General features: G+C 47.9%; 1 protein-coding gene across 7 annotated transcripts in view; it reads right to left on the reverse strand.

The window, feature by feature from the left end:
• Positions 1–19268, reverse strand: part of PCNT (pericentrin) — a 121048-nt gene that overhangs the window by 45369 nt on the left and 56411 nt on the right. For 6 of the 7 annotated variants that reach the window (XM_037065155.1, XM_037065156.1, XM_037065151.1 and 3 more), the window contains 11 exons: positions 19016–19162; positions 16267–16418; positions 14155–14315; positions 13706–13944; positions 11401–11563; positions 10352–10564; positions 4446–4675; positions 3746–3862; positions 3617–3637; positions 2420–2626; positions 58–228 (listed from right to left, as the gene is read on the reverse strand). In XM_037065155.1, coding sequence (XP_036921050.1) covers positions 58–228; positions 2420–2626; positions 3617–3637; positions 3746–3862; positions 4446–4675; positions 10352–10564; positions 11401–11563; positions 13706–13944; positions 14155–14315; positions 16267–16418; positions 19016–19162 — 1821 coding nt within the window. The remainder of the gene's footprint in view (positions 1–57; positions 229–2419; positions 2627–3616; positions 3638–3745; positions 3863–4445; positions 4676–10351; positions 10565–11400; positions 11564–13705; positions 13945–14154; positions 14316–16266; positions 16419–19015; positions 19163–19268) is intronic. The other variant, XM_037065153.1, reaches the window with a different exon arrangement.

Raw genomic sequence — 19268 nt, forward strand, 5'->3', positions numbered from 1 at the left:
GCGTGCATAACAGTGAACAGAAGAGAAGCCCTGGCCCTTTCTCCCCCACCCCCTTACCTCGCTTTCCCGCTGCAGGAGCGCCCTCTGCACAGCCTCTAACTGGACTTCTGAGCCCTCGGGGCGGCTGTCTGCAGCAGGCAAAGGGCATTTGCCCTCATCTAGTTTAGACTGCAGTGTGGACACCAGAAGCAAATTACTCATCTGCTGCTCCTGTAATGCCTCCTTATCCTATTTTCAAAAAAGGAGATTTATTGTAGACAAGTATTTCAAGAAACGGGGGCCTCAAAGTGCTGTCTGTTAAAGCGTAAGCTGTCCCCAGATCTTCCTGCACACACCTGCAAGTACCACGTGTGATCCCCAGACCCAGCCATGCTCCAGAGCAGAGACCTGCCTGAAGGGTGAAACCCTGGAGAGAGAGCACCACGGGTGGTCCTCGATTCCGCTGGGAGAAACTGATCCTTAGTAATCAGGGCACAGGGCACAGTAATCATTCAACAAGGCACAAAAACAGTCTAGACTGTTAGCAATTTTTTACAAATTGTAAAAAACTTTCAAAGTTCAGGGCAATGGCTGACAGTACATGCATACGAAGAAGATTCACAGCCCACTGAAAAGTTTTCAAGGAAAATTTAATATGGATAAAATGGTCACAACACATTGGCCCAACTTTGTAAAGGAAAAAAGGCATCTCACATATTCCTGGCACCTAGTAAGTGCAGAAGATTTTTACCCGGGAGGTGGGGGAGCAGCCTGGAGGATCTGTTCCCAAGTTAGCACCAAGCACCCCTCCCTTCCAGGCAGATGAAAGGGAGAGAGAGGAGATGAAACCTGGCCAGGTTGGTGTCCTCAGGTAAGAGCCAAGCTTGACCCATTCAATAGTCTTCACAGGCATTTTCAAGAACAAAGCACATCTGATAAAAACTTACCTACTAGAGACAGGATGTGTCTCAGGGCCAAACCAATAATCCTAAAAAACAATTTCTTACGCAGCATTTCTTGTCATGTAACCTTTTAACCTCAAGTGACATGCAATAAATGAAACATGAAGTGTTCAGCTGGTTTGGAGGAAATGATGAGTGACCAGAAATGCCACAGACTGCCCACCCCCAGCACAGCCCTTCAGCCCCATCCTGACATTCAGACACAAAACAAAAGCATTCACACAACAACATAAGAGGGTTCACTGGGGACGGTTTCACCGAGCAGTTGATATAAATTACTAAACTCAAAAATTAAAATACCTGTAACTAGCTCTAAGTACAGTATTTAATGAAATAATGTTTTAAACCTAAAATCTTAAACATTTACTTTATGAAATCACTGAGGAACACTATAAAAATGTTATAAAATGCTATTATAGTATGTGTGATATTGTGATTTATAATACAAATATATATTGTTCTTCATTTGATTGCTGACACAGACCTCCTGAAATCCTTGGAATTATTCCTGAGCGGTATAGTAATAAAAATGGTTGATATTCATAGTAAGCCCCTTTCAGCCACATCTTAGTTTATGCTACCAAGGTGATTTTTGGAGAGCCCCCATGTCACCTAAAGACCATCAGACTGCTGCCCAAAAGAAGTGACCATGTGATTAGAGGGGTGGACCTTTCAGTCCATCCCTGACCTTTGGGGAGGGGAGAGGAACTAGAGGATGAATCAGTCACCAACAACCAATGATTTAATCAAGCATGCCTAGGTGATGAGACCTCCAATAGAAACCCAAAGAACAGAGGTTCGCAGAGCATCTGGGCTGGTGAACACATGAATATTAAGGAAACAGGGGGGCTCCTGGACAGGGCACAGAAGCCCTGTGCCTGGTCCCCTACACCTCACCCAGCAAATCTCTTCCTTCCACCTGTTCCTGAGTTATATCCTGTGTAACTAATGGGTGACCTACTAAGTAACATGTTTCTGAGTTTCGTGAGTCACTGTAGCAAAGTAACAGAACCTGAGGAGGACCTCTAGAGACCTCTGATCTATACCACCTGGAGCTTCTGGTGGGCATCCGATGTCATGAGGGGCAGTCTCGTGGGACTGAGCCCTTAACCTGTGGCGTCTTATGCTAACTGCAGGTGGATGGTGTCAGAATTAAGTTCTAGGACACCCCACTGAGACCTGCTGAGAACTGAATACCTGCTTGGTATGTGAGCAACTCCTGCCCACTTGGTGACCAGAAGTGTCAGCTGTGAAGTGCTGTGGCAGAGGACTGATCATGCAGGAGACACAGGAAGCATTTTTCCTTTAGAGCAAATAAAAGCCAGGAGGGTAGAGAGAACTCCGTCAGCAGTTGGTCTGAGGTCCTCAGTAAAACGCAGTCATTCTCATGAAAAGGAGGGCCCACTGCAGTCCCCCCACCCCACTCCAAGCGGCTCAGTGGGGACTGGATAGAACCCTACACAACAAAGGATGTTCACCTGCTGTAGCTCCTTCACAGCTCTCCTCTGCTTCTCCAGTTCTTCCTGGAGCTGAATCACTTTCCTCCTCGTATCGGCATTTGTCTCCTCCAGATGTTTAATTTCCTCTTCCTGGATCAGCACTTGTCTATCTGATAATTCTTTCTTTAAAACCAATTCGTTAAGTTCATCTGATTTTTCCCTCAACTTTTCCTGTAACAATTCAACCTAAAACAAAAAAAAAAAAAAAATGCTTGAGAAATACAACAGTTAAAACAACAACAAAAATAACCCAATCATCTTCCAAATAAAAAAGTCCCCAAGACAATTTAGAGAAAATTGACATTCCACGTGGCTTTGTAGATCTAGGCTGCAGAAAGAAGCCCGAGGAAGAATACGAAAAAACTAATAAAAAGGGCACTGTCTCAAAAAAACCCCACATAAAAATAAAAATGTGAAGTTTGTTATTAAAATGTTTTAATTCTCACCTAAAGATATGTTTATTGGTTTCAGAGATGGGGGGGTGAGAGACAGAGAGAGCCAGAAACATCAATTGTTTGCCTCCCGTACACGCCCCAACTGGGGATCAAACTCACAACCCAGGTATGTGCCCTGACCAGGAGTCAAATCCACAACCTTTTAGTGTATGGAACAACACCCCAACCAACTGAGCCATTCGGCCAGGGCTTCAAATAGATGTGCGTGAGAAACAGATGGCTGCTTATCAATAAAAAGCAGAATGAAGCACTGATACAGCAACCCCGATGAATCTCCAGAGAATCTCTAGGCCAGTGGGAAGCAACCCCCAAAGGCTGCCCACTGCGATCCATTTGTGTAACCACGAGGAAATAACAAACTACTATGAGGATGGGGCTGAGGGCCCCATGGGGCTCTGTCTGCGTGTCAATGTCCTGGCTGTGACCTTGGACTGGCTTCTGCAGGATATCACTACTGGGGAAACTAGGAGAAGGATACACAGGAACTGTGTGTCTTATTCCTCACAACTGCTACTGAAACAAGTTATCTCAAAATAAGCTTTAATTTTAAAAAAGAATTAGCAAATCGACTACAGCTACCTTGGACAGGAGGAGACGGGTCCAGCCCAAGCAGAAGGAAGCGAGAAAAAGCAGGACACAGGAGCAGGTGCGCCACCCCAGCCCACTGTGCTCAAGCGCACCAGCCATGCAGGTGGACGGGGCACAGAGAGAGAACACATACCTCCTCATCCAGCTGTGCCTGCTGTCATTGCCACGTACATGGAAGGCAAAAATATTTTTACAGATAAGGCTTCAAAACAGTGCAAAGAGCCGCTACCCCACAAGTGTGGCACCCATCAGGCTGACTTACTTCACTGTCTCGGGGCCCCCGGGACTGCAGCTGGGCTGCCCGGCGGAGCTGCTCCTCCAGCCTCTGGATCTCCTGCTGGAACTCCTCCCGCTCGTGCTCCCTCTCCACGGCCTGCTCCTGTCACGAGAGGCAGATTGTGTGGGTTGTTTACTGTGATGTCGCTTCCCAGTCACACCCACTTCCCTCTAAAGGAGACCAACCACTGAAAGGCATGAGATGGACAGGGGACATGCCTAATCTGACGCTACAGCCAGGGCTTCCATTTCACATGCATGGCCACTGCCCAGTACTCTACATCCCATGTATAGTCACTACATGCATGAAGTAGAGCTGACTGAGGAGGAGGATCTTCCCATGACATCTGAGGGAGGCTTCTTGAAAGGAAGAAAAGACAGAAAGGGCGGACGGTGCAGGCCCAAGGCAGTACCAGGCACACAGGACCTACAACTTGGACTGTGGGAGACTCCTGTCCAGACCACAGGAAGGAGTGTGGCCATGAGACCAGGGGCTGTTCTCTCAGAATCACACATCACAAATGTTGACAAAATCTGAACTGTCCACCAAGAGACAGGGTCACATGAAAGTCTACTGCATATTAGCCCTCTCCATTGGGTCACAGAAGCTTATTTAATGACCTGGCAAAGGTCTGGGCTATAAAGATGACTTCCAGGGAGGCCAACAGAACATAGAGAGCACTTACGTCCATGAACTGCCGCTGGCTGCGCAAGTGCTTATCCAGGGACACCATCTGCTGCCGCAGGGCACTGAGCTCCTCAGCCTGCAAGGCGCATGCTCGATGGTTCGAGACCTGCTCTTCCAGCTCAGCCTCCAGGAGCTTCACCTGGGCAAGCAAAGACTCACGGTCCTTTTCACACTGCTGCTTGGTCTCCAGCCGCTCTGTGGTGGCAGCTTCCACTTCCCTCTGAAGCGCTACAGAGGAAAAGAGAATGGAAGGGGAGCCCGATAGCTTGGGTCAGGGTCCTGTGCTGCACCAGAGACACCGAGCATGTGCTGACTACTAGGGATACCCACATGGTGCACGCCCCACTCAACACTGTGGCCAGCCTCCCTGGGCCTGGGACCCAGTCCTAGTTGGGGCCTGGAGCACAAGGTCCCCAAATCTTCCAGATCCCATGCCCCCACCCACCCACATGTAGCATGGATCTGCCCTTCATTTCCCTTCTTCCTACAGGACCAGGACACAACTCAGGTCACATGGTCACCTCAAGATGAGGGAACATACACCTGCAAACCAGCATGGGCCAGTGTCCTGTTTGATATCAAGCCTATGTCCTAACACCGTCACAATGTAGTGAAATATCCACTGAAAATAAACTCAAGCACTTTTGCAAAAATAAATAAATTTTTAAAATTGTAACTTTTAAATAAAAATTGGCTAAAGTAAAAAAAAAAAAAGTTAAGCCTAAGAAGAATCCATCTTGGTATTATTCCCAAATGACAATATCACATACCTTTCTATGAATTACACCTTCTCATATAATGCCCAATAAAGAAAATGAAATGTAACTTAAAACCTCTGTCTGAGGGAACACAAGCCCTGCTGAGCCACTGGCAGTAAAGCGCTCACTATGTGCCCAGGGCCAGGGTAGGATCTTGGAGGAAAGATGTGAAACCCTAAGTGAATCAAAAGCGAATTTCCATTCCCAGGGCAATGGCTGAGGCTGTAGTCCAAGGGGAAGCTGTAAATCAGGCAGCGTCCAAAGCATCCCAAATCCTCCAAAATATTAAAACCCCAAGTCTTTATTTACATTTTACCAACTTTCAAAGCTTAACTACTCTGGTTTACAAAAAATCTGTCAACGTTTTATGACAAACTACTGTCCCCACTAACAACATTCTCAACAAATTTTCATGCTAGTAAGTCAGCAATTACAGTAAATTAGCCTTAAACATGCAGTTAGATCAATGTCATCCATAGCCCTTGGAAACACAAAATGAGACTCATGCGTCACCTCTGTGACAGTCAGTGATGCCCAGTCATCTACTCATACAATACAACCTTCAGGGCCCGGCGCCGTAGAAAAGATGCCAGCTGCCAGCACACATGGCCTACATGCGAGCGGACAGAGGGGAGGTGTTCGTGTTGCTGCCAAGGCCGTGCTGAAGGCTGCCCACGAAGCTGACTGGCACTGGAGCTCCACTGGGCCCGCCATGCCCCAAGCCAAGCCACGGTAGACCCCCGAGCCCTGCACAACAGCACACACTGTAGTTCAGCAACTGCCATAGGCATCACCAGAAAAAAGCATGCCCATTTCCACACTTGAATGTTGAAAATGAAAGTCATCATTTTGTTTAATAGTTTGCTGAAAAAGCTCTGGAGTACTTCTCTTTAGCAAAACATTTGTCAAGTCTGCTGGAAACACAAAGAGTATCGCACAGAAATCACTCGTTGGTTTCCACGAACCTGAGTCCTTATGTGCTATAGTAACAGGAACACCTATAAACGAACACACAGTACTTTCAGAGATGAGACAGGAGAATGTGCCACCTAGAATGTGCCAGTCAGAAACCAGAGAGGGGAAATGACAGCAGCAAAGAATGTCTCTGGCTCTGGACAGCCCATAAAACTTGTACATTTCCAAACCACCACTGCTTACAGGTCTGAATATGTGTCTCCATACTTTAAACCCTGACCCCCAATGTGATGGTGTCAGGAGGCAGGGCCTTTAGGAGGAGATAGCTGATGAAGGTGGAGCCCCGAGCTGGGGTTAGTGCCTGTCTAGAAGACACCCTGACAGTGTCCTCGCTCCTCTGCATATGTGGATATGGTGCAATAGCTGTTTGCAATCCAGAAAGAGGCTCCTCACCAAAAAGGAAACTGTGCCAGCACCCTGGCCTTGGACCCCAGCCTCTAGAACTGAGACAATAAAAGTCTGTTACTGTTGAGCCACCCAGCCTGTGTTTTGTCACAACAGCTGAATGGACTGAGACAGAACTGTCTGCCCATGTGTCATAGCAGGTCCTGGCCCCCAAAGGCTTTTAAAAGAGACAAAGAAAAACACACAGGACGCCTGGCATTGCCCCAAAACACACCACACAAACAGACGAGGCAGAGCTGAATTTCCCCATGAGATGCCACGAGCTCCCAAAACTCTTGGAAATCTGACCAGTGTTCATGAGGCCCCAAAGCAGACTGAGGACCAAGGGCCCCCAGACTGCACCTGGGGGCGCTGGTGGTGAGGGGGAGCAGGTGTTCAGCTGGCTAGCAGTTTGTCAAACAGCTTGCACAGGGTGAATGGCACCTTCAGTGTGACGGCACATGCTGACTCCCTAACTGGGGTACACAGCTATGTGGTACAGTGAGGGTAAGGGACAGAGAGCAAGTGAGACATTAACTCGGGGTTAAGATGTGAAAATGAAAGCAAGCCCAGAGGATCCCAAAGAAAGCACGAGAATTTCCTGATAACAAACCAAAGTGAAAGAGACTGCTCTGGGTGCAGGAGAGGGTTCCACAACCAGTCCCTCCCTGGCCACCTCCCACTTGTGCTGAGGTACTGCAGGCACACAGGCCTCTCTGCAGGGAGATCACAGCCTTAGGAAAAGCCAGAGAGAAGCCCAGCCAGGTGTGAACAAGAGACAATGCCACAGAAGGGCTGGACCAGGGCCTACAGGGTCCAGACCCAGTGGGGGCAGAGCCACTCAGGTCTTGGGCAGCTAGGACGAAGCTGTGCCATGGCCCAGGGCTGTGCGGCACTCATTTGGTCCCATACCTCTGTATCCCAACCCTCAGGATGAGGAGAATAGGCTAGAGATACCAGTGCTCACTGGTAAGCATGGGTCTGGACTGGACAGGGTGTGGGACAGCCACCTAGCCGCCCCCCCCCAAAGGAAGGTCTGTCCCACTGTGAAGTACGGCCTATAAAAAGTTCCAGAGGGACAGAAAAGGATGAGAATAGAAAAAAAAAGTCTGAAGAAACAAATCCCCAGATTTAACAAAAAATAACAGACCTTAGAACAGAAAAAGTACAAAAAATCTACCCTAGTGACATGTAAGAACATCAGAGCAAACAGACATTTCTAAAAACATCTACAAAGAAACAAGATAAGCCCCAGCTGGTGTGGCTCAGTGGACTGAGTGCTATCCTGAGAACCAAAGGGTCACTGGTTCCTTTCCCTGTCAGGGCACGTGTCTGGGTTGCAGGCTGGGTCCCCATTTGGGGGTCACGCGAGAGGCAAAGGATCAATGCTTCTCTCGAATACTGATGTTTCTTTCCCTTTCTCCCTCCCTCTCCCTCGCTCTAAAAATAGATAAAAATATTTTTACAAAAAAAAAAAAAAGTAAAGACACCTTAGCAGTAATACTAAATTCAAGGAAAGATTGGGTTATACCCTCACATTTAAAAAAAATAAATCAAATCCAGAATTATATCTTTTTAGCTATAACTTCACTTAAGGATGAGGGTAAAATAAGGTAAATCTCAGGTACTAGAGATCTAAAAGTTTTCTTTGACACTATTAAGGAAAAAACAGCCCTCAACTTACACACATGTGCACACAAACATACACACAAATGTGGACAGAGCCTTGCCCAACGGTGCATGGCTGGGGGTGGCACAGAGATGAGCAATCGAGACAGGACAGGTTCCAGCGCTATGGGGGCCGGGGGGGGGGGGGCGCCGGTGNCCAGCGCTATGGGGGGGGGGGGGGGGGGGGCTCAGGGCGTGGAATGCTGGTACAGAAGGAACACCGGGCACACAGTATGAGTCGTGTGTGTCCGCATGTGTGCGTGGAGGATGGGGGTGTCAGAGCACCCCCAGGAAGCATGGGAAACAGAAAACGAGGGAAGAGACCTGAATGGCCATGAGCACAGTGACATTACCTGGCTGAACAGAGCAAAAAAGACACCCAGAGCTGAGCCTTTTATAAAGTTGTTACATAATATCCATAAGAGACAATCAGAAGTATAAGGAAAAATAAAAAATAAAGGAGTAAAAACTGACATACAAGGAAAAACAAGAAAGCTAGATTAATTTTTAATACCAAAATTTACATCAAAAAATGAAAAAGGGACAAAGGAAATGTGCTCTATATAAACAAAACAAAGCTGAGCAAAATGATGAGTCTAGAAAGGATTACACATATAGTTTGAAGTACTGCTCAGGAATGGAAACCAAGAACTGCCTACAAACTCCACCTGCCTCAGGAAGTGGCAGGCCTGTCGGATCCACGTGCCCATCAATGAGCCGAGCACCCACCAACGGGGTTTGCAGAACCGGGAAGGCAACAAACAGCAGAGATGTGCTCAAAGCCAAGGAAAATGTAGAAATGGTGAGTGAAGTCAAAAGGTGGTTACTGATTGAGCAAAATCTTTTAAAAAGAAATAATCTGGTGGGAGAAAGTGAGTTTTGGAATGGGTGACAGTGGCCAGCAAATGACTGAGGCTCGGAGCACAGGCACAGAGCTGTATCCATGGTGAAGGCAGAGACTTTGGGGACAGGGGAGGCAGGGAACTCTGTTCACCTGACTTGCAAGTGGCCACACCCTCAGTGAAGGGGGTGCGGGAAATCCGATGGCGGCAGGTGGGCAGGCACTGGGACAGACAGGACCATACCCACTTGAAGTCAGCATGGGAAAGCTGAGCTCACACAGGACCGTTCGTTACAAACCTGCTACTACAAACGCAACATTTTATGCTTTTTATGTTTTACTATTTTTTCAAAGTTTCGCTTTTTAAAAAGATTTTATTTATCTTTTTAAAGGGGAAGGGAAGGAGAGAGGGAGAGAAACATCAATGTATGGTTGCCTCTCATGCGCCCCCTGCTGGGAACTGGCCTGCAACCCAGGCATGTGCCCTGACTGGGAATCAAACCTAGACTCTGGCTTGCAGGCCCGTGCTCAATCCACTGACCTACACCAGCCAGGGCTTGAATGCTTTTAAGTATTTACAAATCTAAAAATACCTTTCATTAAACTATGTTNAAACTCAACATTTTATGCTTTTTATGTTTTACTATTTTTTCCAAAGTTTCGCTTTTTAAAAAGATTTTATTTATCTTTTTAAAGGGGAAGGGAAGGAGAGAGGTTAGAGAAACATCAATGTATGGTTGCCTCTCATGCGCCCCCTGCTGGGAACTGGCCTGCAACCCAGGCATGTGCCCTGACTGGGAATCAAACCTAGACTCTGGCTTGCAGGCCCGTGCTCAATCCACTGACCTACACCAGCCAGGGCTTGAATGCTTTTAAGTATTTACAAATCTAAAAATACCTTTCATTAAACTATGTTTTCCTAGTAAAGTTAACATTAGGAACTTTTTTAAAATTAAAGTTTGTAAGTTGCCCTCATTTTTTTCAAGGCCTTGGCTGTTTAGCTTGAGCAAACTGGTGACATTTTCAGTGACCTGTCTGCCAGAGGTTACTCTGACCTCAGAGATGGGGAACCAGGAGGACAGGTGAATGCTGATCTGACCTCACACCCCTCTCAAAGCCACACACACAGACACAGACACAGACTCACAAAGGTTCCCTCTGGAAAGTGCTGCAGTCTTTCCTCTCCATCATATAGAGACGTCAAGCTTAGCTTCCACAAAAGGTAGCTGGGCTGCTGCCCATGGTCCACCCTCTGGCCCTGCAGTCGACTTTTCTTACCAGCTTCTCTCTCTTCTGCTTCTGCAGCTGCCACTTCCTTTTGGTGCCACAGGACAGAATTCTCCTCCTTTAGCTCTTCCTGCTGCCGAGTCACCCGATGAAGCTGCTGCTTCAGGCTCTCCAGCTCGACCACGAGGCCCTGCTCGGACATCTCCTTCTGGCCCAGTGCCTCCTGCAGGCTGGCCTTCTCCACCTTGAATCCCTCGATGATGCCTGAGGAGGCAGGAGAGACGTGACTGCTGAAGCCCCACTGGAGGAGTGAACGAAGCAGCTGGGCAGACAAGAGCAGCCTTGGCACCAGCATCAGAGCTGAGTGGTTACACCTGTGTCTGGTTCTTAGCTAAATAGCACAGGGCTACCCCGAATTCCCAAGCATGTGTGGGAGCTGCCAGACAGGCAATGCACCTGGGAGCACCCATTTACACACACACACTCATGCCAAGTGCCTGGCACACATGGCCACTGTATATGCCAGACTCCAGAGTCTCAGGAGTCAGAAGCAGTCATAGTGGTGACTGTGGGGGACACTCACTGCCCATCACCTGTGATGGGACACATCTCACCATGCCATGAAATGCTTTGATTGTTGCCCCCCCAAAAGCAGAAGGTAAGTACCAGGGGACAGGATGGCCTACAAACCTGTCTGCTGCCACCCTGAGTATCCCCAAAGCTACCCCAGTTCCTCCCAGAGGCAATCATTCCACCGAGGAAAGTCACTAATGCCCCATACCACTTGTTTAAAAAAAATTCTGTGTTACCCTGGCTGGTGTGACTCATTGGATGAGTGCTGGTCTGCAAATCAAAAGGTTGCTGATTCGATTCCCAGTCTGGGCACATGCCTGGGTTGCAGGATGGGTCGCAGTAGGGGGCATGTGAGAGGCAACCACACATTGATGCTTCTCTCCCTCTCTTTCTCCCTCCCTTCCCCTCTCTAAAAATAAATAAATAACATCTTTAAATAAAAAACAAAACAAAACTGTGCTAACACCTCCTCTTAGCAAGGCAGTGCCTGGATCCAGTCTGTCCTCACTGGCCCACCAGCTACTCACCTTCTGCCTTGTGTAGCTCCAGAGTCAGCTGCGTCTTGGCCGAGTTCTCCTCCTCCAGGCGTTCCAGTAACTCCTGGTGTTTTCTAACGACCTGGGCCATCTCCTCATTCTTACAGCTAAATTCTTTCTCAAAACGAGCATGAATTTGGCGTGCTTCCTCCAGCTGAAAATTTGAAAGTTGGAACTGCATATTAAAAATAATCAAAGCTTACATTAATCCCAATTGAATTCTATTTACTTAGAATTCTGGTGAAATCATCAACATTCCACAAGAAACAACAGTTTCCATGTTCACTGTTACGTCAATTACTAAAGAAAATTGCTCATTCAACAAATTTTCAACAATGAACAATTTTGTGCATATAGAACCAACCAGAATCATGCACTTATGAACCGTGGATACGCATGTCTCTGCATGGCAACACTGTTAAGGGCACACGACCACTGAGAGCCTGGTACCTGGGCAGGGATGAGCCACCGGATGCACAGTTAGAGACGATGGGAAGGGCCACAAGGGTGGGAAGCAGTCACCGCGAGAGCTGACTCTGGGGCCAGTCACCAGAATGAGTAGGAAACCTGATGCGTTCCATCTCCCTGACTAGTCCCCATGAAGCATCCCGGCCTCTCTGGATGGATGTCCCCACTTCTTGCCTCAGCCACGGGCCCCAATCTTCCGTCCCTTGCCAGCTCTTCTAGTCGGCATGTCTATTCTGAGGATCTCAGGCCATCTACAGGCTGCGGAGCCCTACTTTGTCTCTGAATTCATGACTACTCTTAGCTGTCCAGACAGACAACTCAGCACCTATCCTGGGCCATACCATGTACTTGATGAAACTCAGCCACTAAGAAAACCTGTTGGTTTTATCTTGAAAACAGTACCCAAGGCTGCCTGTCACAGCGTCTGTCCTCTCAGGACATTTGGCCCTGCCAAACAGCCACCAGGCAGCCCCATCACTGAACCTGACCTGAGCAGGCCTCGCACTCCCCTCCTGCCACTGCCTGGCCCACCTCCCACACACTCTGCTCCACTCACCTCCCTCAAACCTGTCCTGCTTTCCCTCCCACATGCCCCACTTTCCCCATGCTGGTGGGATGGTCAACCTCCTTGTGGAACGCACTTGACGTGGTGAACTTCTAAGGAGCAGGACACAGGAAAATCAAGTGTGGGCCCATGAACATCAGGCCAGGACCACAGCCTGGTGACACCTGCAGATGCCAGATGCCCACAGAAGGGCGTCTGTTTCCATGTAATGACATTTGTGGGGTAGGGGACACAAGCAAAAGCACCTGATTTGTTGGTTGCTGCCGAAACCTGTCCAGGCTTTGAAAGAAGGTGGGAGGTGAAAGAGGAACAGGCAGCAGCGGGGCATGAGAAGGAGAGGTCAGGTCTTGACACTGATGCTCTGCCCACCCGCCCTGAGGAAGGAACATCACTCTGTTTCCGAGATGTGAACAGCAAAGTTTCACATTAGAGTGTTTATTTTTTAATTGGGCAAACTCTGGGGAAAAAAGAATCTCTTCACTGCTCTCACTCATTCCTATGTAATGTATCTCCTATTATCTAAAATGTCCTAAAAGGGTTAACCAAAATAATTCCTTTTTTCAGTGACAATCTTTGAATGTGGAAATAAAATAGTACATAATGAAAAGCAGAGCCCTGGCAGGGTGGCTCAGTTGGTTGCAGCATCGTCCCGTACACCAAAAAGGTTGCGGGTCTGACACTCGGTCGGGGCATGTACAAGTGGCAACTGATTGATGTTTCTCACATCAATGCTTCTCTCTTTCTCCTCCACTTCCTCTCTTTAAAATCAATCAACATATCCTTCAGAGAGGATTTTTTTAAAAAATGAAAGAAAAAGAAAAGTAGAAATGGGCTAAATTTTACATCATCTAAGTTAAGGATGCTGAGGTTTTATTTTTCATTCACAGCAAGCCCACTACACCTCAAAAATGTTGGTTCAGAAAAGACTTCTCAAGGTGACCCTTGGAGGAAGACAGTGACCCTTCCACTAGGGGGTGGAAAAGAGGGGCCTGAGCAGCAGAATTAACAGTTTCTGACCCCAAACAGCAGGTGCAGGAAAGAACAGAAAGAGGCCAGGTCCACCTAGAGAATCAAAGCATTCATCTACACCCTATGGGGCTGGTGAGAATCAGAAACACTAATGAAGAAGGTCCACCAATCTATCCAACCTACTTATTCATTCACCCACTGTCCTCTGAGGCAGAACATTAGTACAGGGACCAGAATGAGGCCACAGAGCAAAGAACGGGTGGCAAGGCTGATGCAGAGTGGGCCATGTTTCACCTGCTTGGAGGAGTCCAGGGCCATCTCCAGGAGGCTGTCCACTGCCAGGCCAAGGCTCCGGTACATGCTCCTGATGGGCTGCTCACACTCCAGTGTACTTTCTGGGCTCATGAAAAAACTTTCACGGATGTGGCTGCTGATCTCAGCCATGGAAGACACCTCCGTGCATTCAGTCAAAGTTTTATCCAGCTCTGTCAGGGCCACGTCAGGCCCAGGCCACATCTCATCCAGTGCTGGCACTACAGAGAGCAAACACAGAGGCCTGAACCACAACGAAACGTGCGTAGTGACCTGACATAGGCATCAGGAATAAACATGCCCACGTTGATAGGGACAGCGACCCATTTCAGTAAGAAGTCGGCTCGCCAGTGCTAGCAGGAGGGAGGAACAGCCCAGGGGGTTTGTGGCACCCAGATCTAGGGGCTGCACATGGCCCATCCAGTGCTCACCTGCAGATGGGGACTGGCTCCCCAGCCTCGCGTTGGGCAGACTCTCATCCTCCAGGCAGAGCCCCACTCGCTCACTGATCCGGCTCTTCAGGATGATGGCAGCCTTCACTGTCTCTCCAAACAGGCCCAGCAGCCTCCGCAGGGTCTCCTGGAGAGCTGTCCTGGGAGGGGAAGTACAGTGGGAGGTGACTTTCAGCTGGTCGGTGACTTCCAGCCAACCAGCACAGGGCAAGGGCTTTATGTAGAACCATCCCCACAGTTGCTCTCCTCTCCGATGCACAAACCCCACCCGTCTCCACGGCACAGCCTCCCTGACCCTCAGGGCCCTGACTTTCATGAATATCTATTCACACCTGACACACAGCCAAGGTGCACGGTGGCTCTCCTGTGCCTCTCCCTGGGGTCACACATACTACGGAGGTCAGTGAGGTTTATTCTTCACAGGGCCAGGACTCAGCCCGCACCCTGTCTCCAAGCCGTACCCTTCCAGACCAGCCCATCCACCTGGTCTGTTGTCGTGACTCCTCCTGGGATATAGCTAAAGGCAAACTGCTGTAGCTCATGTACAGTTTGCCTGTAGCTATGGAGGACCGAAGAGGGCAGGACAGGACTCGGCCACTCCTACCTGTTCACATGCACACTCCCAACCAAGGGCCCCACACAGGTAGTGCTCCCAGCATGGGAGACAGCACTGAGCAAAACAGGCAGAGAGCCGCACCTCCCAGAGCTAACACTCCCAGTGAGGGACACAAGCAGGCAGTGTGAGGAGAGACCAGAGGACAGTGGGCAGACTGAATGAAGCACAAAAACCTTGGGGGGTAGGCAGCCTAACAGCTCCCTGGCTGCTACCCAGGGCCCTGAGGTTAAGGTTCAGGGAAAGGTAATAGAACGACCACAAAGATGGTGGGTCAGGGAGGGCAAGTTTTGGCTCTGCTCTGAGAGAAAAATGCCAAAAGGTTCCCTCAAAGCCAGCCCCACCTCCTCCTCGCACCCTGTCCAGACCATGCCAACCCCTGTTCCTATGATGATCCCCCAAAACGCCAAATCCCTGTGGGTGTCTGGGCACCTACAGCTGCTGCTTGCATGGCTGGATAGACATCCAAACACCTGCAGATCATTTGCCCTCTGCTGTGTCCTTCCCACATGCAGAGCTGCTGGCCACAGAGCCTGCTGCACTCCACTTGCAGTCGTGGCTCAGGGTAACTGAGGAGTCCACAGCAAACCACAGTGCTATAAACAAGTGCTAGAAAAGCATGCACACCTTCACAGAGAATTATGATGCTTTCAAAAGAATGAAATGAGACCTGGTAGGGACCTGTTTAGCGAGAAAGACATGGATCCCATACTTCAAGCTCAGGAATAAGCCAGGCTAGCCCATCCTGCCTGATGTCTCTTTACCCTTGAGGTCAGTACAAGACAACCGGAGAACACCCTGGGCAGAGATGAGTCATTGGGCACAGCTTAGATGAAAGGGCCCAGGAAAAGGCCTGCCCACAAGTGGGACACTGAGTAGCTGCTCAGACAAAAATGAATTTCCTGACATCAGATGCAAATAAACAACTGAGCAGTTCCAGAAGCACTTCAGACTAATATACAGGACAAGCATAACTAAAACTGAGACGAAATACGGGGGAAAGTTCTGCAGATTGCTAAGGTGTCTGCATCATAACACCAAATTTTATAGGCAAAAATATGAAGCTTTTTTTCTATGTGATCTTCCGCACATTCCCCACTTAATTCCAAAATGGTGGGTGTGCAGGTCTGGACATTACTTGGTACTTACCTTAATGTTTAAAATCTTTTCATTTTTATTTACTTTTTAAATATTTTATTTATTTTTAGAGGGGAAGGGACGGAGAAAGAGAGGGAGAGAAACATCAACGTGTGGATGCCTCTCCCACACCCCCTACCAGGGACCCGGCCCACAACCCAGGCATGTGCCCTGACTGGGAACCAAACCGGTGACCCTTTGGTTTGCAGGCCGGTATTCAATCCACTAAGCCACACCAGCCAGGGGTAAAATCTTCTTAAATGGTAAGTCATGCAGCCAAGGGTCCCCTTCCCCAGACACCAATGTGTGCTCGGGGGTTGGTGGCAGAGGAGGGTGCTGACCTCTCGCTGTGAGACAGGTCCACGTCGGACTTAAGCATGGAGATGAGGTTCGTGCCTTCCTGGTTCTCCCTGTCCCGCCTCTGCTGTAATGTCTCCAGTTCCGAACGGCACTCTTCTAACTCACGACCTAAGGATAAAATCTGGTCTTCCAGCTGTTGAGGAAAAATTGTTAAAGCTTTAGTTAAAATAATTTAGTTAGCCCTGGCTGGTGTAGCTCAGTGGATTGAGCACAGGCCTGAGAACCACACGATCGCGGTTCAATTCCCAGTCAGGGCACATGCCTGGGTTGCAGGCCAGTTCCCGGTTCCCAGCAGGGGACCCCCAAGAGGCAACCATACATTGATATTTCTCTCCCTCTCTTCTTCCTTTCCCCTCTAAAAATAAATAGATAAAATCTTAAAAAAATAATTTAGTTAAAAGTAACTTCTATAAAGAGGTTTCATAACTTTCATCATCCAACTTAATAAAAATATGACAAAAGACAAACACGGTAGTGATTAAGGGTGAAAATTATTAATACAGTCTTTGCTCCATTATTCTCTGCCTAAAGAAACAGAATACATAGCCCTTCCAGCCTGCCAGCCCTGAGGAGAAGAAAGGGGACAATTCATCAGAAATTATTCTCACAAATTAATAACTCAAAACAAAATCTCTTTTCTGGTCACTCAGAATAAAAATCAGTTGCCAAACAAGTGAAGATCCCTCTTACAAATTTCTCCTAAAAACAAAAAGTCAGTGACTGCAGTGTCTCAGTGGGTTGGGTGGGTTGGCGGCACCAGTTACCATGTGCTCCCGGATCATCCGAGAAGCTTAAAGAATACATGTCTTCCAGCAACACAGCAACCTGAGTCCCTGAGCTCATCTCCAACAGTGGCAGCTTCTCAGTTTTGGTCCAGTTGATTGATGAGAACACAGGTATCCTCCCCACGGAGCATGAAAGAACAGAGGATGCAACAGACCATGCACATGCCCAGTGGGGCCACCCGCACCCCAGTCCCACCTCTCTGGAGGACAACCAGACAACCCACAGCTACAAGGAACCAATAAGCTGACATGCCATGTCCCCGGCCAGGATGGGTCAAAAGGAGCCACAGCAGGTGGAGAAGCAGTACAGGGACAGCGCCACACTGCCATCGATGTCTCTTCTTTGTGGAGTGAAGAAAACGAACAAGAAAACATCAGTGCAGGATCCATAAGTAATGTTAGAAAATACAAACAGAAAACACAAGCCTCAGGAAGAAGTGTGTAACTTTGAAGCCAATTTACTGCAGGGAAGAACTGCAAACTAAACACAGTTTCAATGCTTGCAGGGAAATGAAAATAGAACCAGGATTCTATAAACCACTAGTTATGTCAGACGGACACATAGTAGCTGCAAAATTAAAGATGAAATAAACAGAGAATTGTAAGTTTCAAGATGGCAAAAAATGACCCAAGAATGAAGAGATCCAGAAGATGAACCATGTCCATCAAATGCTACCAGCACAGGAACCTGCATGTCTAGACCATCCAAGGCTGGGCTATGGACCGAGCTGCTGAAGTGTGGACAGTGAACGCTGGTCAGTGGAAGGCGGACCCCTAGGGCCTCACTGCACTGAGCCCCATGACTTTCAGGTCAGCTACACCCATGGCTGGTGCCGGGGCACACAGAACACCAGTGGCTAGTTCTACTCAGAGAGCCCATGGGACAGCAGACTCTCCTTGGCCTGTCCTACTCCCTTCCTTTGCCGAAAGCACATGTTAGGTGGGAGATCCTAACATACAACCAAGAGGAAGCGAAGGGCAAATAAACATCTTAACAAAAATGACCAGAGAAATTAAAGAAGAGTAATCATTATATTAAGCTTTAAAATTTAAAGTTATTTTTACATCTCCCCAACCTCCAGGGAGACATGATCTTGTTAACTATACTGTGATCTAACCCCCACCTTGTCTTCTTCCACCTTCATGTAATCTACCTCAGATTCCCTCCTTAATTCCAAATGCATAAAAGAACTGCACACAGTTATTCTCTGGAGTATTTGAGAGCTTACTTCTGGCATGCCATCAGCTGGCTCAAAAGATTTCTTTTAAAATTCTCTACGGCCCTGGCCAGTGTGGCTCAGCTGGTTGGAGCATCATTCCATAGACCAAAAGGTCATGGGTTTGATTTCCAGTCAGGGCACATACCCAGGTTGTGGGTTCAATCCCCAGTTGGGGTGTGTAAGAGAAGGCAACCAATTGATGTTTCTCACATTGATGTTTCCCTCTGTCTCTATCTCTCAGCGATCAAAATATGTCCTTGGGTGAGAATAAAAACATAAGTTAGAAGTAAAGCAAAAGCTCTCTACAGGTTTGAACAGTTCTTACATGAACATGAACCCAAAGGAATACTCAGCCTCAGAAAAGAAGGACATTCTGACACTGGCTACAACGTGGATGAACCCTCAGGACATCCTCAGTGAAACGAGCTAGTCACGAAAGGACACATACTGTATGATGTCACATCTCAAATTCGTACAGACAGGAAGCAGATGGTTAAGTGCCACGGACTGGGGAGGAGAACAGGGAGTGTTTCATAGGGACAGAGTTTCAGTTTGGGAAGATGGTAAAATTATGGAAATGGACAGTGGTGATGGCTGCACAACAGTGTTAATGTGATTACTGCCCCTTAACTGTACATTTAAAAATGGTTAAAATGGAAATTTTCATGTTATGTATGTTTTTACCACATACACAGAAAGTAAGAAGCAAAAGCACCTCTACGCACCTGCAGAATTTGCTTGTTCTTCTCCTGCAGCTGCAGAGAAAGGGACTCCGTCTCCTTCTGGTGAAGAGACTGTGCCTGCTCACACTCCAGTCTGTGTCTCTCCTTTGTTTCATGCAAAGCAGCTTTCTTTTCAAGTTCAAATTCACCCTGTACAAAAACATGATTAAGAACAAAAAAATGACATTAAGGTACAAAATAATGCTTGTTTCATTTCTCTGCTGTTCACTAGAACTTAATTCATTCCACAAATATG

The sequence above is a fragment of the Sturnira hondurensis genome, unplaced genomic scaffold (assembly GCF_014824575.4).
Source record: "Sturnira hondurensis isolate 20B ecotype Veracruz unplaced genomic scaffold, ASM1482457v3 Scaffold0015596, whole genome shotgun sequence".
Lineage (NCBI taxonomy): Eukaryota > Metazoa > Chordata > Mammalia > Chiroptera > Phyllostomidae > Sturnira > Sturnira hondurensis.